Here is a 25,598-nt window from a genome sequence, read left to right as displayed (position 1 = left end):
AGTCACTGGAGAGAAGGAATAACCGATGGCACCCACTGAACCATGTGTCCTGTGGTAAGGGGTTGGAGGAAGAAAAGAAGAGGTGGAAAAGATGGAAAGATACAAAGATGATTGGGGATAAGAAGGTTGGAGGGTAAACAATCAGAGAGGATGGTAAAAGGAAGGGACTCCCTCCGTTCCTGTCCCGGCAATCACACGCTACACTCCCACCATCACCAGGAGGTGCTGACCCAACAGCTGAACTGAATCCAGGCATGAAAGCAAAGTCGACCACTGTGAGTTTAGGAAACGGTGGGATGAAAAGAATTCATAGAACGTGCTGCCTCTGTGTGTCATTAGATGTTCAAAACCTTGAAACATTCATGGAAAGTTCCCCCATCAACTTCTCACTGTACTTAAGATTTAAGCATCCAAAATGACATAATCAGAGCAATTAGGCCACGAGTCAACAACAGCAACCGAAGCCAAACCTTCAGCTCTCCAACTGCTTTTCTCTACCACATTCTCAGTGTTGTTTCTTTGTGTGTCACAGCACTTGATGCTGCTGTCTACTTTGGGGAAAAGACGCCCTGTTCAACTCCATAATGAGCAGAGCCAACAATCTCTTCAGGGGCACTTGAGCTTGACCAGAGGAGCTCTCCTCGGAGAACAGACATACATTATTCATGTCTGTGCTTAGTTAGCATTCATTCAGATGTCACCTTCTCATGTGAGCTCTCTGGGTGAAAAACCTTAACCGGAAAGTAATTATAGTTTTCTGTAGAGCACTACAAGATCGCTGGGAATATTGCTAACTCCTGTGCAAACTTGCATCCCGAGTGATATTAATTATATGGTACAATCAGAACAGCATACAAATTTTATTCATGTGACATCAAACGGAAGCTGCTTCAGTGAATAACTGCTAAATATTATCTTCAAATGCACTAATCCAGCTTCTGCCTGTTGTGTTCTCCCCAACAGCTGTTTACATGTCCACATGTGATAGCCATGGCAACACTGCCTAATCTGACAGGTGTCTTGTGTCTTGATTATGTGTGCATGGGTATAAAACTGTACAAACCACATTTAGTGGTTTCCTGTTTGGGGAGATGTATATCAAAGGGATAAGAGCTGAGAGTAGGAAAGGAGTACATCCACATTGTAATGATGTTAGAGGCCACCCTGACTTTATAGGGATGTTGGAATAAAGTCAGACAAGGTGACAGACTTTTGTTTGAAGTGCTACTTATTCACTAAAATCATTCAGTTTGTATTTAGGTATTTCAGACAGAAGGTGTATAGTCCATCTCACTCTCTCAAAATAACTTAAGCTGGAGAGTAAATGTGAGAAACACATGATAATATGGAGACAACATCTACTTTCACTTTCAAGTAGTGAAAGGGGCATATCAGGTACTTTTTCAGGTTTATGTTGTTATTTTTTCCTGGGGGTTCTACTTATATTTATTTACAAGACATAAGGCAAAAAAACTTATTCATCTTAAAAAGAATATCCATCTCAACAAGCTCACCAAATACTCAAATATTTTAACTTCTATACATCTGTATGAGTTTTTAGCCATGATCCAAATCTGAAATATATGTGTGGAGAACCTCAAAATCCAAGTGAGCATCCTGAGCAACAAAGGCTATGGAACAGACAGCGGTTAGTGGGCTTCAGTTCAGTCAGGTAGGAGAGGTAATGCTGCAAAGACGATTATAAATCAGTGTTTAAACCTAATGCTTTGATTGATCAATGAATCAAAAGATTATTGGTTATGCTGTTGCAAAACAATATTCTTAGATGTGACAATTTGCTTGTCTTGGTCTTATAGGCAGATCAGTTATTTCTCTATACTTGGGCTGTTTCTTGGAGAAAGCAAGAATTAATGATGTTGCTGCCTTCAGTGTCACTAGTTGCAGCCCATCAACAAAGTGTTGCTTTCTTTTAACCATCAAAGAAATCTTTCCCTCAGTAGAACAAAGTTAATAGTCTGAAAACATGCATCATTATATCAGCGATCATATGTGTTTTAGACTGTCCTTCCATTAAAAATTACCCTAGAGGTTGTTAGTGCAAACAGCTTATGAGGACTACCACTCAGAGTTACACTTTATTGTTAAGCAACCACTAGCAGCTGTGTGAGACCTTAGACTTTATAACAAAGAAGGACTTGGACATTGTTTCTGGAAAGTGAAGTCAGTGAGGAAGTGACTTAAACCTGCTCCTACTGATGCTGTCACAGAGGATGAATAGACTGGGTTTGTTTCTTGTTTCAAACTGATGGTCAACAATTTTTCTTTGAAACATTCCATAACCATAACTGCATGTTTATTGTTCTAAACATTAATAACCGAGGTCCTCTAATCATAAAAAAGCACTTATTTAAACCTGAACCTTTATTTTTGCTTTAGACTAACCAAGTTGTTTTTGTGGTTAAGCCTAAGTAAGTCTGAAACACTGCGCTGTCACAGCACAAAAGAGTTAAGGCCTCTTCACACTGAGCAGTTTTCAGCTGTCTAGGGAAAAATAAGCCAAGAATCATGAAAAAAATACGGTGAAAGTTTTGATTGGCCACGCAAAACAGTGACCTTAAATCACACTGTGTGCAAATTCTTACAGTGTCACACCTGCTACTCTTATGTTCTACAAACCAGCCAATGAAAAAACTGTAACTGATGATGTATTTTCATATACCTTTTTCTATTTACTACTTTTTAATGTGTTGCTGCAATTCAAGGAAACATTGGGCGCACAATCTGGCAAGACTCAAATTGGTGTTGATAGATATTGTGTCGTCTGACTCAGATTAAAATAAAAGTTTTAAGATATTTGCAATATTTGCAAGACATTTTGCACAGGTGACATGAAAAAAGTTATACAAGTGTCACAAAATGCCTTCATTTACATTTTAGCAGCAATTTCTAACATGCTCATTAGGTTTGAATGACTTCTTTGCCTTTTTTTTTGACAAAATGGTTGAATACATTGGTGATATCTGAATGCAATGAGGAACCTGTTTGATCATTTGGATACGAGGACCTTAAACCTGCAGACAGTGAGTGCATTGCTGAGTTGAGTTTTCACTCGCCCTGCCATAACCTCTCCAATGGGCAGCGTGTTGTTATGATTCAAAATCAGAAGGGTCTTCAAAGCCCACCGCCCCTCCTAACCGCGGACCTGAGCACTTGTTTTGCTTGTCTTTCATCTCTTTTCACCTCTCGGGCTCAGCTGACCTCCCCCACCTCAAAATGTCAAACTCCCTCATTAGACAACTGCAAACCACAATGGTCCGGTCACACACAGCCAAAATATTCTAACCTATGAGAGCAGTGTGAATGAGAAAGAGGAGCATAATAGAATAGGGATGTTTGAACTTCCATGTATGGTTCTTTTCTACCTAAATATGTGTGTATGAATGTGTGAGTGTGCAGTGAAGGGTTTCAAAGACGTGTGTGTTGCTGGATAAGTGAGGTCCCACGCAGGTTCACGCTTTCTGGTGTGTGTTTGATGTTCTGGTTGATCAAGCTCAAGTTCAAGTTGAAATGGTAGAAGAAGTTAAAAAAAGAAGAAAGGACAAAGATGGAGAGCACTAGATGTTAATTAAAATAACAGTTCATTTTTGACTATTTTTTCTTTGTTGGGTTTAAGTCCGCCGCAAAACAGCTGTGAGAATTTGTTTGAGAACATGCTTGTTGTGTAGATGGTCAGTATGTGCATGTAGGTGAGTGTGTGCAGAGTTGAGGGGTGAGACATGTCTCTTACAGATGTGAGAAAACAACCGAGTCTCTGAGAGCGAGTGTGTGGACGGTCTAATTGGCGCGATACAATTATTGAATTAGTCTGAGGCGCATTGAGGCTAATTTAATGAGCTGACTTGAAGGGGACCTGGTAGTGTGCACAATTGTGGGAAAACAGGTTCCTGCGCTCTCCACGGACACAAAAGGCCGGAGTGTGTCTGCATTTTACAGCTCGTAACGATGTACAGTCGGGTGAACTCTCGAGCGCTCTCTCTTCCTCGCTCTTCATTTGTTGGGGTTGCCGTGGTAATGGCGGGAGGCTTGCCTTGGCAGCCCATAATTTCCAGAGAGCCTGTCTGGATTTGACAAGTCCTTTTCAGCCGGGACATTGTTTAGATGCTGATTTACGTGCAGTTGTTGCACTTTACCACCACCTCCTCCACACCTCCAGTTGGGGGAGGCAAAACTAGTAATGGATCAATGCTTTCAAAACCTCCTAAAACTGCGTGTTGACGTTGGGTTTCGTTGGAACTATCTCGCAAGAAATACTTCATTATGACTTCACCTGAGGTGTTTTCCCTTTCAGAGCTGCATCTTTTTCTTTTTATTGCCCTCTCTGTTTGAAACAGTTCTTATTCTCCCCAGTCAGCCTATTCCTTTTCCCTCCCAGTAGGCGTTCCTACAACACACTGGAGTCCAATCACAGGCCAGCTCTTTCCTCTATCCCTTCATGGTCAGCCTGTTGTGCTCACAGGTTTTCTTTTTTCTTTTGCTTCTCACTTTTTTTCAGCTACCCCTCATTGAGCCACTCGAGCCTGGAGCAGATGGAAAGATTGTAGTGGGGGGAAAGTGAGAGAGAGAGAGAGAGAGAAGAGAGAGAGAGAGAATTGGAAGAAGCCATGCAGAGAGTGAAGCAGCCTAGCGACGATGCTTGATGAACTGAACCGCTGACCACGAGAAACTCTTTCTTCCACTTTGAGTGATCTCCAGAGGGACCACGGAATCAGACAGGACGGTCCTGAGGGGGAAGACATCAACTGCATCCTCCCAGCTGACGGACGACAAAAAAGAGAAAACCCAGCCCGGGACGTGGAAAAGAAAAGAATAAGTGGAGAAAGAGGACAGTTCCACAAATGTCAGTTAAAGCAGAGAGGCAGAGGGAGATGCTCAGAGGGACCAGATAGTGAAGCGAAAAGTCAGACAAGTAGCAGGTGTGCCCACAAGGACTCCTGTAGAAAAAAGAAAAAAGAAAAAGAAGGGGCAACACACCAGAGCGGTCCAGTTAAAAAGCTGTCACAAGTCAAGCAGTGAAGGAAAGAGCAGATAGAGTGCAGAGGGACTGAGCTATAGAGAAGGATGGCCAACTCAGGTCTCCAGTTGTTGGGTTACTTTCTGGCGTTGGGCGGCTGGATCGGCATCATCTCCACCACCGCCTTGCCGCAGTGGAAGCAGTCGTCGTACGCCGGCGATGCCATCATCACAGCCGTGGGTCTGTACGAGGGGCTGTGGATGAGCTGTGCCTCGCAGAGTACCGGACAGGTGCAGTGCAAGATCTTTGACTCCATGCTCTCGCTGGACAGTGAGTACGACGTTTGAATTTGGCTCGACAAACCCAGATTGTCTGACTTGTACTTCTTCTACCCACACTACTGTTCCTGTTCCTTAGTTTGATTGTCTTTAGTACACCTTGCCTCTAAATGATCATACTTTATGTGCATCGTACACGTTTTGTGAGTTGATTCTTCTAAATCAATTCACAAATGTTAAGTTGAGGGAGAACCTCATGGGGGGATTTTCACTGATTAATTTGTCAGATTTACAATTCAAGCAAGCCGATAATCTGCTCTTAAAGCATCTACATGAAAGGATTTTCTAATTCTTTTAAATTGCTTTCTTTCTTGGCTGCTTTCATTTAACTTCTTTAGTTGTATTCAACCTTTGGCTTTGTTTTGTCTTCCCAAACTTCCTGTAAGAAATATTTACGACGCTGGGCTACAAATCACAGCCGTTATTGTAGCTGGCTCATTCCTTTTGTCCGCAATTTTGTTGTTAATCAGCAGGAAAACCAGGAGGAAAACAACTCCCTGAACCCCTAAACACTGTGTGGGACGCATAAAGTTCACAAGCTGTAAATCTCACTCAAATTGCTGCGCTTTTAATGAAGTTGATTTCATTTGTAAAAAATTCCAAAACACTGCAGCACGTAATGTGTGAGGAGTGGAGTGGAGAGGGAGAGGAATGTGGGGTTCAGACATAAATTAGCTCAGAAATATGAGCCTCCTGTCATCTCCGATTTGCAAGCAGGACGTAGTGACTCATAATTAATGGCGCACAGATTACACGAATCCATCCATCTACTGTCTGCTTAAATCATCCCATTAGAGAGTCTAATGACAGACTACAGTGGGCTGGGGGTGGGTGGGCTCAGTCAACAAAAAACAATGTAATTTTACTAGTGACCTGTCCTGCACCCTGCTTTCACTGTAAGTCCACTGAAGCAGGCCCAGGCGCTAATGCAAACCTCCCCAGGATAAAGCGGTGTATAGATAATAGATTGGACTTTGTCTTTGCGGTTGCATCTCTTACTGTGACACGCTTTCCTTGCAACAACAATCGAGGCCCTTTGCAAACATTTTTGGTGTCTCGGTGAGTCATTATATCAACACAATTTCGGTGGCAATCTGTGCGGCAGGGCGCCCCAGCTGATCTCCCATCTCCTTTGGTGTATTGCAGCAATAAGAACGGCGTATTGTCCTTGCACATGAATAGGGGCTGTTAGGAGAAGAAAAGGGCAGTGTTGAGCCAAACACCAGAGATATTCCCAGAATGCGCTCTGTCCGTCGGTCCCCACACGCGCACATTGTTCCATTTGTCCATTAACACACCCAACAAGTACAGATTAAGATGGCAAGACAAACACTACAGTAAACCTTTAACCACATGTTGCACTGATCAAGCATTCCTGATCAATCACGGGGTTGTTCAGGTGTTTCCCCCAGACAGATTATGAAATAGGGCCGATTATATCATGTGTCTGGGTTCAGTGAAGACGTTGCAAGTCTTGATTAAACTCTGGTATTGGGGTTTTATCAAGCAGTCAAAGTTGTGAAGGAGCTATTTTCGCAGCAGGAGGAGCATGTGATGGTGGGTATAATTGTTCACCAGACTGTGCTGCGCTCTGCTGATGTGGCCAAGGAAGCGTAGTGGAAAAGTGCTGCAGGTTTACTGAGCATTCTGCCCAAGACGATGATGACGATCAGGATAATAGACGGCTGAGAGGACTGACTGTAATTTGTCAGGAGAGGAGCGTGTGGATGGTGGTACTGAAAGGACAGCTCTTTGCATCCAGAAACATCTGAGCACCGAGTTGAAGACGCTTTAACTGTTCTTCTGCCAAGTTCTTTTATTGTGTCACACTGAATGAGGACCTAATAGACAACTGGACATTCATATAAAAGGTTATTTCTGCTTGCTGAGCTCAGCATTACATTCATTTTTGAAGGGACTGCACACTGCAAACTTTTCACATATTGCAACTTTATTTACCATTTTAAATTGTTTTGATTTGTTCAGATCCAGGAGTCCATTAAAAAGTAAAGCAAAGTTGGCAAATTCCATAAAAACATCAAAAGCAACATTGTGTTTCAGTAGTTTCTAAGTTCCTCCTGAACACATAAACCTTAAAAATGGTAAAATAGAGATAATACATGAATTCATGGACTATTTCTAGCTGCAGATTACTGCATATTTGGTACACCACTGATGGTGAATATGGAACTAAGTTACAATTGCTGATGTTGTGAAGCTCTATGGCTCAGAAGAATATCATAAATCAGGCTTGGCACCATCGAAACACTTTGTTCATTGTTGGTTTGTTGACAATAAGAACAACATCGAATGTCACATTGGAAAAGTATCCCTACTAGTTTTGGTCATCAGATTCAATGGTGACAATGAGTACTATTGCCACTATTACAGATATTAAATCTGTCGGGTGAGAAACTGTGATTTATGTGGTTCCACACAATTTCCAGTGGCAGCAAGCTTTTACAGTTAGATAGGAAAAAATATTTCTGATTGTGTCATTTGTTGAATTTGACAGTTTCTTAACCCATGAGTATCATTGCATACTTGGAATGAGGGTTAACTAAAAGCAGATTGGTTGATTGAAACTTAATATTCTCTAAATGTGTTTTCAGTTGAAACCGAAAGGCCTGGACGTGTTAAATATGAGTGTAGTTCTACGGTTGTGCAGTGAATGGGCAAACAGATATTACGTACAAAACACTCCCAAGTGACTTCACAATGAGACCTTACAGTGCCTACACACACACACAACATAAAACACACACATTCATTGAAAGCTAGTGGCTGGCACTGCCAATCAGTGGAAAGAGAGGGCCCAGTGGGTGAGCCAACCCACCCCGAACTTTCTCCTCCTCCCTCTAGCCTCTCGTTCACCCTAAAGGCCCTCGGACACCCTTGTGGTTTGTCACCGGCTGAAACTAGTCAGAACGGTGTCATTTAGCCTGAACCCCTCACACAAACCCTCAGAAGAAAAGAGGGATGCCCAGAGTGAATGAAAAACAACATCCAGCAAAAAAAAATTCAGACCTCCCTCTGTTGAAGAGCATTCAGATACTCCATCAAAAGGAGCTGTGAAGCCATAAATCAGACTTCAAAGATCGTTCCATCCTCCTCCCTCCATCTTAAGTCCCTTTAGATCAGCTTTTGAAATGCTGCTTCACTGCTGCTCCCTGAATGATGGTGTGTGTATTTCTGTCACAATGACAAACGATGACTTTGGCTTCCTGTCAGGCTGTTGCTCAACAGATCTTTTTTTGAAAAGATTAAGCTTTTCTGGAGCTGACAGTCCTGCACATTCTATTCTATTCTATTCTGTTCAATTTTATTCATGAACAGGAATTCACAAGCGCCTGTAAAGGCCATGTATATCATGGCAGATAATTTCTTTTGATGGAATCAGTTTTGTTCTTTCATAGGTATATTACAAGACTTCCAAAAATATGACAAAATCTGCTGGGTCAAAAATATACATACATAAATGCTCGTATTTGGTGTACCATTTCTTCGCCCTTTTCCACCTGAGGTAGTGCTTTTGGTAGCTTTCCACAAACTCCTGGTTGCATGTCTGACCCTCCTCTTCATAGAACTGGTACAGCTAAACTAAATTTGTTGGCTTTCTGACACAAACTTGTTTCTTCGTCACAGTCCACAGAGTCCATAAAGTCAGGAGTCTAAAACTTGTCTGATTTAGTCTTTTATTTACCACTTCTGATATGATGTTTTTGGGATGACTGTCTTGTTGAAACATCCAACTGAGTCCAAGACTCAACCTTCTGGCTGATGATTTTAGGTTTTCCCCTCCTTCATTATTCAAATTACTTTGTGTAAAAGACCAATTCCACTGACATCAAAATAGCCTCAGAGTGTAATACTACCGCCACCATGCTTGACAGTAGATTTGGTGTTCTTGAGGTTAGAGGCCTAAACTTCCGTCCTTTCCAAACATGTTTATGGTCGATGTGGCCAAATAGCTAAAATTTCATTTCATCTGACCTTCCTACAGAAGACATTTTCTTTGTCAATATGATCAGCAGCAAACTTCAGTCAAGCTTTAGGGTGAAACTTCTACAGGAAAGGTCTCCTGTTTGCATGACAGCATCTCAGATAATAGCGATGAAAAAAAACTTGACTGCGGACAATAACACCCGTGTTCCAGCAGCTTCCAATTCTTTGCAAATCTGCTTTTTGGTGATTGTTGCATATAGCTGGCCATCCCGAATAATAGTCTCTCAGCAGGTGATAGATTGTGGTTTCTTCCTGATCATGGCAGTGACATAACAGCACTTTATACTTACCAATAATTGTTTGCCAAGTTGATTTGGGATCTGAAGCTACTTTGAAATGGCTCTAAGTGACTTTCTTGACTTGTTCAAGTCAATTATTTGCCTTTTCAGATCTTTGCTGAGCTCCCCAGACTTTCCCACTGTAGTGCTTGTGGCTAAGTCTAATAAATGTATCCAGTGTTTTTGACATGCTTTGATTCTTGCCTTTCTCCAGTGAGGTACAAACACTGGCTAACACTTTATTAGAAGTTAATGCCTGTGCCCTTGACTGTGGGATTGGTCGGAAAAGCTCTCTTATTTATTGTATCACCATATTTATCACCTTTCACCAGATATCAGAATCAGGATATGAGAATTTATGTGTTTTCTACAACTGCCAGGATTTCAACAATCCCTCCGCTTGCTGTAAATAAGACACACTCTGTCATTATTTTGACAGTGTTATTAGCATTGCTTTTGCATTAGCACTTCTGTGAGCGGCTGTGGCTGAGGCAGTAACGTCTGATCGCTGTGGCGACAGCGCCGCGAAAACAATCTTGCTTTGTGACAAAGCCACACTAATCCCACTGTGTGAAACATGTAAAGCGGGACCTCCTACAGCCACTTTGTGCCAGAGAGAGAGTTTCATCTGTGTCTCTTCCACCTACAGTCATTGCGTGTGCGCTGATATTATGCCCTCGCACATGTGTGTGTGTAAATATGTGTAAATGTGTTCCTCCCACTAAGCTATGTGTGTGCTGAGGCCTGTGTGGGCAGCGCAATAGATTTTTGAGACGGCAAAACCACAGTGGAATGATGTGGAGATGAACTGGAAGACCATTTAAGGTTCCAGAGCTTTGCCAAGACTGTCACCTCTGGAAAGTAAAAAGCGGGAATGACCCGGCTGTGGAAAGTGGGTCAGTGGTACATTTACGGCGCTTTCAGTCGTAAATACATGTGGTCTCCCATCAATCCTGCATGTCATGTGTCGCTTCATTCCATTATAATTATTACTGTTATGTCCAGAAATGTTTGCGTTTTGTTCCAAGTGATGCAGTGAAGGACTCTGTTTGTTTTCTCATCTCCCCGTCACTTCCCTCCCCTCTCTCTTCTTGATTTCATGTTTTCTGCTGCCCATCCAACATCCTGTGCTTCCCCTGTGGCCCCTGCCTACTCCTTTCCTCTTCTTTATCTAGTCCACATCCAGACTTGCAGGGCCCTCATGGTGGTGTCGGTGCTGCTGGGCTTTATCGGCATCATCGTCAGCGTGGTGGGCATGAAGTGCACTAAGGTGGGAGACAACAACCCGGCCACCAAGACCCGCATCGCTGTGACCGGAGGAGCTCTCTTCCTGCTCGCAGGTGTGACTTCTGCTTGTGCTGCTTTCTGTTAATGTTTTGTTTAATTTGCAAGCCAGATATGCAGTATCTCCTGCAATCAGTGCATTTAACAGGAGTGGTCGGGCATTTTTCTAGCCCAGTTTTCTCACAAGGGGTCTTCTGGGTAATTAGAGTCCCCGCTGTAAACAGGAAGTGGTCATTTTGGAGGAATCAGTCACTGACCTCAGAAATAAACCATAATCCCAGGGGTAAAGATTACCAAGCAAAGACCCCCACACTTCATGTGTGTTGTTGCATCTATAGGGAATGTTTGGAGGATTAATTAATATTGAGAAATAATACACTTGGTTCTCCCTTCACAGGTCTATGCACACTGGTGTCTGTGTCCTGGTATGCCACTCAGGTGTCCTATCAGTTCTTCAACCCAAATACGCCGCCCAACGCCAGGTATGTAGGTCGATCAAGGAACAAATATGAAACACTTAAATTCTGAAAAACCAATATATCAACATTTGCCCAGAATACACTACGTTCTTGCTCTCTATTTCACCTGACATAATGTGATTCTAATCCTAACACGAATTAACACATAAAAAACAAACTACAACTGCAACAACTGGCCCAGTGTCCAAACAACAACAACAAAACCCTAAAGACAAGTATCAGGCTGATTAAACAGAGTAAAAAGAGGTGCTAGCATTTTACTAACAATGAGACAGCAAAGTGTTTAGCAGCAGTCTGACATTTATTTGATTTGACGTTGAAAAGAAGTTGTGTGGAGGTGAGAACAGGAAAATGGCACAGAGAAAATATCTGGCTCCAAAATCATAGTGTTTACATCCCACCATTGAGACAAATAAAAAGCTACTGTAGGAGTTATTGAATCACTTGTTTTGTCACTCTGTCTTCCTAACCTGTGTATTAATTGACAGCTTCATGTTTTCAGACTAGCCAGGAGGTATTTCTGTAACATTTGCTGTACATTAAAGGAATCTGTCATCCTGATATTGATGCTAGAGACAACCAGTGATAAATGGATGTTATAGTTACAGCAGTTTTCAGGCTTGTCAGTTACAGTCATTGATGTAATGTGGCCATTTGATTTTTATTGAACCAAAGGAATCAAAATGTATTTAAAGTGTTGGTAATAATAGCTCATTATAATCACATATAATCTGTAATTATGGCTAATAAACAGTGTTTGCACCAGCTGCGTATGTTTACACATGACCAACCTTGTTATCAGTTCCAAACCATGGCTAGTTAATATTAACTCATAATAACTGCTAGCAGTTCCAATTAGAGCTGAAAAATCTAGCCAGTTTAACATGGTAACTTTCAAATAACGGCCAGTTTAATAGCTAACGCTGACAGCTAACAATTGCAAATTATGTCTGATAAATTTGGTCAGCTTCAGCTGCTAATAGAATTTAAACTTTAAGGCATTTTCTTCAACTGATCTTAAACATATTACAATCAATTGTCTTATTATTCATTAAACTCATTCAAAATGTGCATTTTCTCAATTTAAATTTAATTTAAGCTATTTAATGGCACATTAATTATGCACAACATTCCAAAATATAGCTAACTAAAATGAACTCAAACTAAGCTCTAACAGATCCTATTAGAGCTGATAAATATAGCCAGGTTTAAGTTGCCAACTGTTTAAAATAAAGGACAGTAAAATGGCTTACACTGAAGGCTAACAGTTTCTAATTATGACTGAGATATGGACAATTTCAGGTGGCAGTTGTTGAAAATTATGGCTACTATGGTTACTAATTATTATTCCCAAATTATGGCTTATATAGCTAATAATAGCTAATAATAATAGTTGGCAATACTTTCTAATCACGGCTCATCAACTGGGCCAGCTGTAGTTACTAATAGTTCTAAATGATGACGGCTAATATTAATTCCAAACAGCTGGTTTTAATGACTGATCAGTATGGCAGGATTCATTTGCTAATAGTTCCAAATTGTGGTCGATAAAAAAACCAATGTCATTAATTCAAATAATGCTAATTATGGCTGATAAATATGTCCAGTTTGTGTTGGTAGCTGTTTAGCAAGTTGCCTGGAATTGGAATAAATGTTTTTATTTTCAATTTTTGACTCCTGAAGTAAAGCAAACGTTTCTTGTGAGGTTTTGGTATGGGTGGGAGCCAGATGGACCTTATCTGAAACACAAAATATAACGGTTTCTGCTACAGGGTTTTAAATAAAAGATATTGATGTATATATGAAAGCATCCCTTCTGTGAAAATTTAGTTGTTGTTTTTTTACTTTAACATGTGTTTTTTTATATTCTAGAAAACACATCATGAGACAAATACACAGTCAGTGCTATGGGCATTCCTGTCTTTAATGTATAGTGCACTCATGAGAGTCTCTAAAACGCAGGTTCAGTCCTCCAGGGTTTCATACAAAATAAAAAAAAACCCAATCTGTCAACTTGCAGGATGGGGATTTCTGTATCATTATTGTTTATCAGTATTCGTTTTGGTTCCAGTACAGAAACTTGCCACTGTGTAGCGTAGAGTAGTTTTATAGTATCTGAGGAGAGCTGTGCTAGAGCTGCAGTACGTTTGGTGTCCATAAGTAACTTTGATAGGTAGACATGAGTTTTTAAGAATGCAACTGATTTTAACTGACTTGCAAGGGATTTTAATATTTTGTTATATTGTTGAATATTTCTTTGTTAGTGAGACACAGTAAGACATTTATACTTAACAAAACTGTAAAGGTAGCATGTAATATCTATTAAATTCCATATTTTATTTGTGACATAGTTGAATGAGTATTTATTGGAAGGAAGGATCAGATTGCCGGACATTCAGAGCTGGATGGAATTACTTCGTATATGAAAATTGGTGAAGTTGTAGCTACAGCCAGTTCTCGTCTTTCTCTTGTCATTTGTGGCATCGTGTCATTTGAATAAAGCTGCATTTTTCTGAGTACTAGTCACACTATTCAGTCATCAACCTTTAAAGCCACACATGAATGGATTAAATCAATAGTGGAGAATTTGTTACCAACTATACAACTCAGAAAACTTTAGTTCCCTTTTGGCTCATTTCAACCAGAAGAACAGGAATAAGATTTTAAACTTTTTCTTTAAGTCAGAGAGGAAAACCATTTGCATGCTGCATTTCTGTCTTTGTTCAGTGTACGTTGGAGATTGTCACGACTGATTCTTAAATCCATACTGTATATGCTGACAGTAAGTTTTGGCATCGAAAAATGTTGAATTGAAAGCGAAAATACAAACATTGAAGTTTCAATCTTACTGGCAGTGTTTTTGCGTGAGGGGCGGGGGCTAGGGGGGCGGGGCTTATAGCGCAAGAACGGGCTTCTTGGTTTTGAGGAAAGGGGACAGGAGGAGATTTCCCTGTGCTGGCTAACGCCATTTTCGTTTGACCAAGCATGGATCAGAGTTCACCTGGACCTGGGACTTCGAAAACACCAGTAAGTGTGTTTCTCTTTGTACGTATTGGTATATAATATTTTTCCACACAGAACCTTGTGGCGTTAAAACCACATTAGGCTTCATATTATGCTAATTTAGCAAACGTGCTAATGTTCTCTAAGCCAGCTAATGCATAATCAAGGATTTAGCCCGCAGAATCAAGATTTTTTACTCGCAGAATCAAGGATTTTTGCCTGCGTTTTTTCTGGAGGGGCTAAGTTGTGGCGAAATAATATTTAAGTTATTTAATAAATAATATTGAATAATAATATTAATATTTAAGTTGATGAAGAATCTGTCCTGTAAGTGGAAATGTGTCTGTAGAAACGAGTCAAAGCCCTTTTACATTAGCTAGCTTAGAGAACGTTAGCAAGTTTGCTAAATTAGCATAATATGAAGCCTAAAGTGGTTTTAACGCCACAAGGTTCTGTGTGGAAAAATATTATATACTAATACGTACAAAGAAAAACAGACTTACTGGCGTTTTCAAAGTCCTAGGGCCGGTGTTCAAGATTAACTGGTGTTCCGATCAACAGGTGATAGCAGGGTTTCTGAGACAGATGCTTCGTAGGCGTGGCTTTTCAGGACCCCTTACCTACTGACCAGGAAATAAACAATGGGACAACTTTATCTATAAAATGAGATTTCTGCTGTTCTATACATTTCGGTCTTGACAAAATAACTGGAAATAAGAGGCGTTCTCATTTTAAAAGTCATGCTGTCAGGCTACATGAAAGAAAAACTACGTCACCGCGGCTGGAACATAGACTGTGGAACCAGTGGAGCTGCGATCTCTGTTTACTGTTAAAACAGCAGATAAGAGACCAGCACACGGTGTACATGTTATTATCCCCTGCTTCCACGAAGTGGAAAAGGGGGATATAGGTTTGGCCTCCGTCCGTCCGTCCGTCCGTCCGTCCAGCCGTGCGTCCGTGTGTCCAACATGAAGGGGACAGCTTTTCTCGGAAACTATTACAGCTAGGATTACGAAATTTAGTGTGTAGCTTCACACCATGGACACCTTGATCAAATTCGAAAATGAGACCTGTGCGATAAAATTTAACAGAGTTATGGCCCTTGATCACTATTTTGGATGTAGACTCATAGACATCACATGTGGTGGGGGATACTGATGACCATGTCATCTTGTTTAACAAGAAGTTCACCAAGCTGTGTTATAACAGAATGTCGAAGTGTTGCAGTATAACATTAATATATTGATACAGTATTGGTAGGTTTAGATCACATTGTAGCTACACTGTCTTATTTAAATAACACAAACGTAAAAATTTGACCAAAACAGCTCAGCAGTATTTAAGGTATTAGATTTGAAATGCAGCAATTTTGCAAAATTCACAGGACATTCATGTTCAAACCAGCAGCAGAACTTTATGTCATACTACTCTAAATTGACATCATTGAGAAAAGACACCAATTTCTTTCAGTATATCACATGTACTAGGACATTAGCTCAGGTGACTGAACAGGAGCTCTATAAACTGGAAGATAAACCCGACGCAGTGGTCCGGGTTCAACTCCAGCTCACGGTTTTTTGCTGTAGGGTTTCTCCCTACTTTTTCGTCCGTCTCTCTACTTGCCTGTCAAATAAAGCTAATAAAAAGGAAGAAAAAAAATATTCACAGCTATTGGTAGTCATAAGTATATATAAGTGTAAAGGTGTTCAGTGAAGAGGCAGTTTTTAGTCTGAGAGGGAATCTGCAGATGGAACTTATGGTAGAACAATTCAGCAAGATGATCTTATTTGGTCTGTTTTTATTCCTTTTTATTTTATTGTTTCACGTCTTGAGTTGTGAGATCTTGTTTGTACAGAAGCTAGCTAAATAGTTGAAGGGTGGGCTCTTTAAGGTTTTGTAGAATAAATATCCTCGTCTCTATTATTGTTCCAGGTCTTTAGTAATAAAAAATACTTTTAATTTTGTGTTTTATAAAGTCAATGCATTTAATTTACAATGCATTGATTCTATGGAATACAATGTTGATTAACTTGCAATGCCCCAGTAAAATAAATAAATCCTAAATAACTGGGGAAAAAATAGATGAAGCATATCGACGTTCTGAAGGCTGGAATGTGAAACCTCTGGTTAGAATGCGGTCAGATGGTTTATATGATGTCATTGTTTAACTTAAAATCTGTTTAAAAGTAGAACAACTTAGGTCAAACTGGTTTATCGCAGTAAGCTTTGAAAACGGTATTAGAACTTCTCTTGCTGTTTCTGTCTGACCGTCGGACTGAGGCCACAGACTGTCACAAGTTAATCTGATGTAGATCGTCACACTCTATCACAGTGAAGCGATATTTCCACTCTGTTATGGTAAATGGTCTGTATTTATATAACGCTTTTCCACCTGCAAGGTACCCAAAGCACTTTACATGATACGTCACATTCACCCATTCACACACACATTCACACACTGATGGCGGAAGCTGCCATGCAAGGCGCTAACCACAACCCATCAGGAGCAATTAGGGGTTAGGTGTCTTGCTCAGGGACACCTCAACATGAGCTCGACGGGCCAAGGATCGAACCGGCAACCCTCCGGTTGCAAGACGGCCACTCTACCCACTGATCCATGCCGCCCTCAGTGTTAGGTGGAAGTCCTCATTAAACCGAGTATTTTACTGGTAGACTGAACAGCCGTGAGTCCAAACAGAGCAATAACGACAACGTTAAAGCTGACAACAAGAACATTTCAGAACAGTTTATTGACGTCTGTGTGTTTTGAACAGGCATCGGTACAGTCACCTATGCTATGTGTTGCCGTTGTAACAGCTGCCTCGCTCACTGAATATCACCTGTTGATCGGAACACCAGTCATAGTCATAGTCCAGCTCATAGAGTTGATTACAATTCAGACCATAAAAAATCCTTTTTCAAACATTTTACCTGTGAAACACACATTAAGACCATCGGGAAAAAAATATAATATGCAGATGGAAGAATATAAATCACATTTGAATATTTTGGCAGCTTAACAAATAAAAATAATAAAATTATTATTTTTTTTGCCTTTTTATTGTGATAGTCACAGTGAAGAGTGACAGGAGATGGGGAGAAAAGTAGGGGGATGACATGCAGCAAAGAGCCACAGGCAGGAATTGAACCCAGGCCACTGTGTCAGATTCCAGCCCCTATACATGGGTCACCTGCTTAAACCGATGAGCTATACAGGAATTGAGGTGTCCAATGATCAAAATTATTTAATAAATACCAGTGTACCGGCCCACATGTGGACCGGCCCTTCGGTCAAACGACCGAATGACATAACGTTCAATCCGCCCCTGAGGTGAACTCTGATCCATGCTTGGTCAAACGAAAATGGCGTTAGCCAGCACAGGGAAATCTCCTCCTGTCCCCTTTCCTCGAAACCAAGAAGCGTGTTCTTGCACTATAAGCCCCGCCCCCCGAGTCCCCGCCCCTCACGTGAAAATACTGCCAGTAAGATTGAAACTTCAATGTTTGTATTTTTGCTTTCAATTCAATATTTTTCAATGGCAAAACTTACTGTCAGCATTATGGCTCCATAACTGTACATCTTTTCCTAAACTCTTCCTCCCTGTTTCATCCACAGGTATGAGTTCGGCTCGGCCCTGTTCGTGGGTTGGGCAGCAGCCAGTCTGACGGTCCTGGGCGGCTCCTTGCTGTGCTGCTCCTGCTCCAAAGATGACATGCGAGGGCAACAATATTACCGCCAATCACAGCCTTCCACAGCCAGGGAGTACGTGTAAACCCCACCCCCTTCCAGCAGTCACCCAAACAGAGAGCAGAGGACACGCTTGGCACCACCACCCTTTTTTTCACCATGAAATCATGCCTGCTAAATCAAAACACAAAGACTACATGCAGACACACATGCAATCGTATCGTACTCACACTCGCATTTATATGCACCGGCACACTATTCATAGTGTTGCACACAAACACATTATCCACCAGTAGGGTGTAGTTATTTCTCATCAGGCAGCCTACATATTTGATGTCAATCATCCGGCTCACTTTACAATGTTATGCTTGTATTATGACTAGAACTCTCCTGTGTGCCTTATTTAATGTACTTGAAGTCAGCATAAATACACAAAGAAGACAAATTAATGCATTTGTTTCTTGGTACAGACAGACTATATTTAGTGTGAATTAAAAGGCAAAACAAAACTTGTATCACAGCAGATACCCACCCATAACGTGGGCATGGAGCTAAAAATGGCAGCACTGCAATTCTTGCTACACTTGTACTAGCATGTCCTGTGCTTCCTGGTTGGAGCGGCGCTGGTGTTTTGCCTCCATATTGGTCTGTATATTCACACTCCACTGGTGCAGTTAGGTTGTGTGAAGGGAGAAGCCCAAATCACTGTGCAAGAACTAGGGTACATTCATTTCTTGTATCCTTTTACCTTTTGAGTTACATTGTTTCCAAATCTTAGTTCCCAAAATGCAGTTCTAAAGCATTCAGATTTTATGATAAAGCCTTTCCACACTGCCCGGAATCCAGTTCAGGCAGAGAACTGCTAGAGATGTAGTGAAATTTAAGAATGATTGTAAAAAACATCAGAATCAGTCTATTAAATATCAACATGTAGCTCTTGAGCTATGGCAATGTGACTGACAATACATGTCCTATATAATAAATGCTTCAGGTGGCCTTACTTTGAAAAGAAGCTACTTCCTATATATAGCAGTCCTCATTCATACAACAGTCACTTCTTGAGAGATGCACACAGAGACACAATCTTAACTGCAGGAGTGGAGGTGAATTGTTAGATGAAGGTGTCTGTTTAGCTTGTAATGAGTATAAATGCTGGTGATTACCATTTCCCCCCATTATACTCAGCACTAAGAGAAAGTAGAGCTTCTCATTGACACACATCATCACACTCCATTTACTAACACCATCATTCCACTTTTACACGCTCCCTCATTTAATAATCTCTTCTTTAACCAAACAAATGTCAAACAAATCCAAGCTATTTCACTCTGACTCCAGTATAATCATGACTGGGACATAAGCTATAAGAAACTATCACAGTATTACAGTGGACCATAAGCTAACATGATGCTAAAACACAGCTATACATAAATGGAAAGCATATATTTAAGTTTAGTAGACACTGTTTGATTACAACAGGTGTTTTTCAGACACAATGACTACTCCATGCAGATGAAGTACAATCAATACCTGCAGCTTCCTCACATTAGAGCCCGTAAAACTCAACTGCCAAGCTAAATTGGCTCTTGAGGTCCCCCTTGATGCTCCCACATCATTTTGCCCTAATTTGTGTTTCTGAAAGAGCTGGTCCATCACTGTTCCAGATAATAAAGCCATTAACTTTTCCCAAAAAAGGTCCCAGTTGCCCCATTTCCTGGTCGTATGGCCTCTCTTCTTAGAAGACACTTGTTTGTGGAGTACTCTTTTATTCTCAGATTTCGGGGGAGGTTGTGGGTCTATAGGAAATTCCTTGCACACTTTAAATAAAGAGGGAAGTCAAGCATCACTGGTCTGTCAGCAGCAGCTGCGCTTTGAATAGGGATTGCTCAACAACAAATGCAGAAAAACTACCTGCAAAGCTATGTCCAAAGATGAGAAAATATACATTTGAAAGAATAGTTCTGGGAAACAAAACATTTCAGTTATCTAGATGAGACTTAGATGAGAAGATTGACACCACTCCTGCATTATTTATCATAAAGCTACTGCCAGGAGATGGCTAGCTTAGCATGGTACAAAGACTACAAAGGGAAATAGCTAGCTACCTCTCTGGTAACAAGACAAAGCTTTAACGTTGAAGGAAGGAGAATTTGCTTTATTATTTTTATTTCAGACTGAGACTAGCTTGCTATTTCCCCTTGCATTCAGAACTTAAGCTAAGCTAACCTAGCTCTAACTTCATATTTAGTGTAGTATTAATCTTATTGTCTAATCTTAGCAACAGTTTCTTCCAAAAAGTGGTGAAATTACAGCTAACTACCAAACAGTCAAAAAATTCTGACATCTTAATTAGTCAGGACTAACCTTTATGCTAATCAGAATAATATTCTCTTTCACCTGTAGATTCTTAGCCAGCTGACATGTAGCACCACAATATTCCTCCTCGACATATAACTTCCCACTGCAGGAAATCGGGTCAGGTCCAAATTTTTCTAGGAAAAGCCCCACAATTGGTTCTTTTGACGGTTTCTGTTTCTATTGCGTTGTAGAATCTGGCAACCTCGATCTCAAAACTCCAGATCTATGAGCACATAGGTGATAGAACACCAGGGGGTGCGTTATGTTAGCTTATGTATATATCGAACTTTATGTTGTTAAAGGTGATGTTAGAGGAGAGAAAACTAGACGAGAACACTGAGAGGGCAGAAAAAATGGTAGTCATCCCTGAATTCAACCAATCAACATTGTTTTTTTTATGAGTTAAACCTATTAGCATCAAACCTGTTGGCAACGACAGCAGTTTTTCAAGCCTTCTCAAAAGCAGGACGAAGCTGCTTTTCTCTCTTTATTCAAAAACAGTGCTAGAATAGGTTCTTGGTGGGGGCAGTTCTTGTATTCGGAACACTAAAACCACCTGAAACTGGCCCATACGTTCTCGCAGTGGAAAACAACTTACTGACTTTCAACTCTTTTTCTAACATTTCAATCATCCCACTGGTTTTGGGAATCTGAGAGGTCTTTATTATGTCTCTGATCCGACCCCAACCTTCCCCCCAATCCCCCTTGTCTTGTTCTCTTCTTCGTCTTCTTCTTCTCTGACTGTCTTCTTCTCTCCTCTAATTCAGGGCAGAGTTGTTGAGTGAAACTAGTTTCCCTGACTGATCAGCCCCCGCCTTTTTATCGAGGACTGTCCGACTGTCCATCCTCTTGTCTCCCCTCCTTCTATTTTCCCTCTATGACCCCAAATTTGACCCGTTTCTCAGTACTACAACTGCACCTTATCATTTTTATTGGGAACCAAGATGTGCTGTCTCCTCCTATTCTGCCCCACCTTCTGAGCCTTTTCTGTAAATATGGACTCATACAGGATATGTGATCGGACTCTTTCTTTATCACACCTCCCACATCCCCCGTTAGTTCCCAATTACTGGCCCAAAAGTTAACAATGAGTTGAAGCACATGGGTTTTGTTGCGCTGATTTTATGATTTGACTTATATCCTATGACCTCTGGGTGTTGTTGTAAATGTGTGTTTTGGGTTTATTTTGTTCGCTGTGACTGTACTTTGACTGAAACATGTCTTTTTTTCCCTTTTGAATTGCAGACCAAATGTTAAAAGTACCCCACCAGAGAAAAGGGAGCAGTACTTGTAGTTTGGGAGAGTCTTCTGGCCTTACCATGGTTTAGATTCTGTCAACAGACAAAACCCTCTCACTGGGGAATTCAAAACAGACAAGAAAGAATTTATAACCTTCCAAGCACATTGTCACAACGTAAATTAGCAGTCTTTGTTGTAGTTAAAGAAGGGTTTGGGGAGGTTCCTATGAATTTGATGTTTTAGGGGGATTGAGAAAAATGATATCTCTCTCTTGTCTGTGTTGTTGACTTTGGGAGAGACAGTCATTCAGGGTATGTTTTCTATAACATGTTAAAATGCCCGGGTGTATATACCACCTACTCTATTCTTTTTTTTTTTACTACATATATAATGTTTTACTACAGTGCCTTATAACACGTTTGTGCACATGTATGTTCTTGACTACATGGATTCTCTATAGTCTCCCATCTGAGGGATCCACAGTTCCTCTGCCAGCAGTTCTGTATGCCTTTTTTCTATTGTTGGATTTCTGAAAAATGAATGTGAAGCTACTCCGCAGTGCCACTTATAAAACGACAAAGACATACATACACGATAGATCTTCTGAATAATGTCTTACGCCACGGTTTGTAGGAAGCCGTGCGCCTGTTTCCTAGTAACCTGGATTGAGGATATACCAAGTACATTAATTTTGTTTTGTTAAGTGCCAATATGATTTTGTGTGAATGACAGAGTCGCTGTATTATTGGCTCTAAAGGATGTACTGTACTGTGTGCTGTCTCCTGTACTAAGGAATGCCAGTTTGCTGAGTGTTCAAATGCCCCTCTGATGCCTGCATTTATTTACCATGCCATTCCTGTCTCTAATATTTACCTCCTCCATGTTGTGTATCATCTCATTTACAGTATACCCCTTGTCTGTTTCTTTTAGAATGAAGTAAACAGAGACATAAAAATGGACTTGGCTGTGACTCAGTGCTTTATCGGTTGTTTCCTAACTTTTCACCCCGGCCAGACTTTCCGCCCACTCGCCCCGCTTGTTCCTACTTTCCAGCTCAAATCCTTCTTTTGCACCCCGTTGTTCGATAATTGCAGATGTGGAATTCCACTTCTGCTCCACTGGACTGTGGTACATTCTCAGAGGTGGATCCAAAAAGTTAACTTGCTCACCGCTGACAACAAGCCTCGAATTTTCTTGTTGTTTTGTTGAGTTTGAACCAAGAAACTTTTTCAAAACATCATAAACTTGACCACAGTTAAGCTTTGTGAGCATCATAGATGGACTTTGTGGAACTAACACATCACTTTTTAAAATATTAAATTCAGAAAGCCTAAAGATTTGAAACCAAGACTGTCTTAACACAATACCTATATGCCTATAAGAACATTATTGATCACTGTATTTGTTCTTCCTGTTTACCCCAGCTGTGTAGATTTATCCTAAATTTGGGTTATAAACTTAAAAGTTCTTATTTTAAACAAAATGTACTTTGAAGTTTAGCTAAAGCTACACTTGAGTTTTAGCAGTGGGTGTCCTCTGACGTCTTTCAACCAAATTGTAAGTCAGGAATGTTAAAATTGGACAATTCTGCTTTTTTCATTCTAATGACGAGTATAAAAATGCAAACATCTCAAATGAATGTGCATCACTTGAATTATTTAATATCAGTGCAGCCCCTCCAGCAGAGCACAACAGCAGGCTCATAAACAAAGTGTCCTTTCATTAAGATTCAAAGCCGCAGTGGCAACAGACTGACCGTGAGCTTGTATACGGAGTTAAAATAAGGCAGTTCGAAGAAAACGCACACTGAAGATAGCAGTGGTGAGAGCAGAGCATGGACGAGAAATCTCACATAGGCCTGACATTTACTGATGCGTCTACAAGACCTATGACTATACAGTCTGTTAGCATTCGCACCATTTAATACCATCCTGCAAAAAAAACACCTTTTTCACAGGGACATTTGCTGCATCTGTTTGCACGGAAGCAACGACTGATTTATGGCACGTTTACAAAATAAACACAGTATGTGGAATTTGTGTTTTTCTGCTCAACTCAATGTAAGATTTATTACCTGCTTCTTATTAGAGATAAATCTTTAGCGATCTATTAATTCATTTACTGTAAGGGAAGACGCTGATGTACTGAGAACTAAGATAATGAACCCGCTGAACTGAGGCTTGCAGCAGAAACCAAATAATTATAGTAAACACAGGAATGTGTTTTCCCACTTTTAATACTGGATGCTGGGTGATGGATGAGGTCTCACACATGCGTTTGATTGGGACTTGCACATTGTGGTGAGTCGGGAATGTGAAAATGGAAACTATCTCTTTTATTGCTAAACTGTAAACATCATTACAACAATAAAACTTGTTTTCAAAGTGAACTTTGCCATTCACACTGAGGAAGAGGATGAGGAAAGATATCAACGCTTTATTGAACAGTAGCTGTGACCTCAATAACAGATCCAGGGACTGTATTTACACCAGAAAACAAAGTTTGCATACGGATAGGACAGATTTAGATGTTGGTGATGAGACTGAAGATGTCGAGCTTCATACATTTAAATGTACACTACTGTTCAAAAGTTTGGGGTCACCCTGTTTTCCATGAAAACTGACACTTTTATTCATGTGCTAACATAATTGCGTAAGGGTTTTCTAATCATCTATTATCCTTTCAATACCATTAGCTAACACAATGTAGCATTAGAACACAGGAGTGATGGTTGCTGGAAATGTTCCTCTGTACCCCTATGGAGATATTCTATTAAAAATGTCCAGCTAGAATAATCATCTACCACACTAATAAAGTCTAGACTGGATTTCTAATTAATTTAATGTTATCGTCATTGAAAAAAAAAATGCTTTTCTTTAAAAAAATAAGGGCATTTCTAAGCGACTCCAAACTTTTGAACGATAATGTTGTAGTTTAGGTGAAGATGTCGTGTTGTTTCTTCGTCCTGATGACATCACTGATTGAAGACTCAATGCTGATGACATTATATGTGAAGTTCCCATTGTCAACCAGTTGGAAAGTCCAAACTCAAAGGTTATTCCTTCCCTTAGTCAGGAAAATATGCAGCAATGATAAAATAAGAACATTGTTCTTTAGTATGAATGTATCTTAGAGGCATAAAAATCTGTCATCTTTTGTCCTCAGCTTCATCAGAAAATCAGTATGTGCGAGGAAAATGGATACTGATGCTTCAAAAGAACAAGCCTACCTTGATGTAGGATTTCTTTGTGAACACCATTAAACCTGTGTTATGGACCGGTATTCTCTCCCTCTCTGAGACCTTCTCTGTGAATTCCACCGCCTGCTAGCTGAGTGTCTGGATCGCGGCTCTTTCAAGTTATTTTAGCTTGACTTGGCAGGTTTGTCTGTGAGCTTCGCTTTGTGTCTGCCGGCAAAACACACTGTGTGGCTGACGCAGCGGTCTCAGGAGCTGAGGACTGGATTCATAACTCATAATGCTCCTATTATGAGCTCAAGTCAAACTAAATGCATGTCTAAGTTTGAAAAAGTTAACATTCCTTAAAAATAGCTTTTTGGCCACGGTTGATTAAGCTGTAAGCACACAGAAAATGTGTCAGCTGGTTGCGTATTTCCACATTGTGCACATATACAGATACATCAGCATGTATTTGAAGATGTTTCTCCCACCAACTAATGAATGTAAATTTGTATTAGTCACTCTTCTTTAATTTATTCTTGACTACACCAACTTTGCAGAGAAAAATGCCTGTCTGTTTATCTGCTAAATCAGATTCAGAATCAGATTTAATGACCACAAAACCACAAGACCATAGAATAAAACCCACAGGCATTTAAATAAAGGCAACAACTTATGGAAGGAAACTGAGTGTTTAACCACTTGGTGCAAGTATAGATGTGTGTATAAGAGCATGTGAACTTTCCAGAGTTTTAGTGCAAAATTACAAAATAAAA

At 40.4% G+C, this 25,598-nt stretch overlaps 1 protein-coding gene and 1 long non-coding RNA gene across 3 annotated transcripts in view; both read left to right on the top strand.

Moving 5' to 3' along the window:
* The window catches only part of LOC127534106 (uncharacterized), a 175,213-nt gene that overhangs the window by 123,029 nt on the left and 26,586 nt on the right, over positions 1 to 25,598 (top strand). The window lies entirely within an intron of this gene.
* cldn19 (claudin 19) lies at positions 4,477 to 22,603 on the top strand. 2 transcript variants are annotated; one of them, XM_022208566.2, is made up of 5 exons: positions 4,477 to 5,302; positions 10,769 to 10,933; positions 11,275 to 11,359; positions 17,976 to 18,122; positions 21,173 to 22,603. In XM_022208566.2, the coding sequence occupies exons 1-5, from the start codon at positions 5,080 to 5,082 to the stop codon at positions 21,207 to 21,209; spliced, it is 657 nt and encodes a 218-aa protein (XP_022064258.1). In that variant the 5' UTR covers positions 4,477 to 5,079; the 3' UTR covers positions 21,210 to 22,603. The 2 variants fall into 2 exon arrangements, with proteins under 2 accessions (XP_022064258.1, XP_022064257.1); XM_022208565.2 differs by having other exon boundaries at positions 4,480 to 5,302; positions 21,651 to 22,603.

This window comes from Acanthochromis polyacanthus, chromosome 5 (assembly GCF_021347895.1).
Source record: "Acanthochromis polyacanthus isolate Apoly-LR-REF ecotype Palm Island chromosome 5, KAUST_Apoly_ChrSc, whole genome shotgun sequence".
Classification (NCBI taxonomy): Eukaryota; Metazoa; Chordata; class Actinopteri; family Pomacentridae; genus Acanthochromis; species Acanthochromis polyacanthus.
This window is presented reverse-complemented; position numbering and strand designations above follow the sequence as displayed.

Coding starts and splice junctions, on each gene's coding strand:
- cldn19 (XM_022208565.2), top strand. CDS start 5,080: ATGGCCAACTCAGGTCTCCAGTTGTTGGGTTACTTTCTGGCGTTGGGC. Junction 5,303..10,768: donor CTCCATGCTCTCGCTGGACA/GTGAGTACGACG, acceptor TTCTTTATCTAG/TCCACATCCAGACTTGCAGG. Junction 10,934..11,274: donor AGCTCTCTTCCTGCTCGCAG/GTGTGACTTCTG, acceptor CTCCCTTCACAG/GTCTATGCACACTGGTGTCT.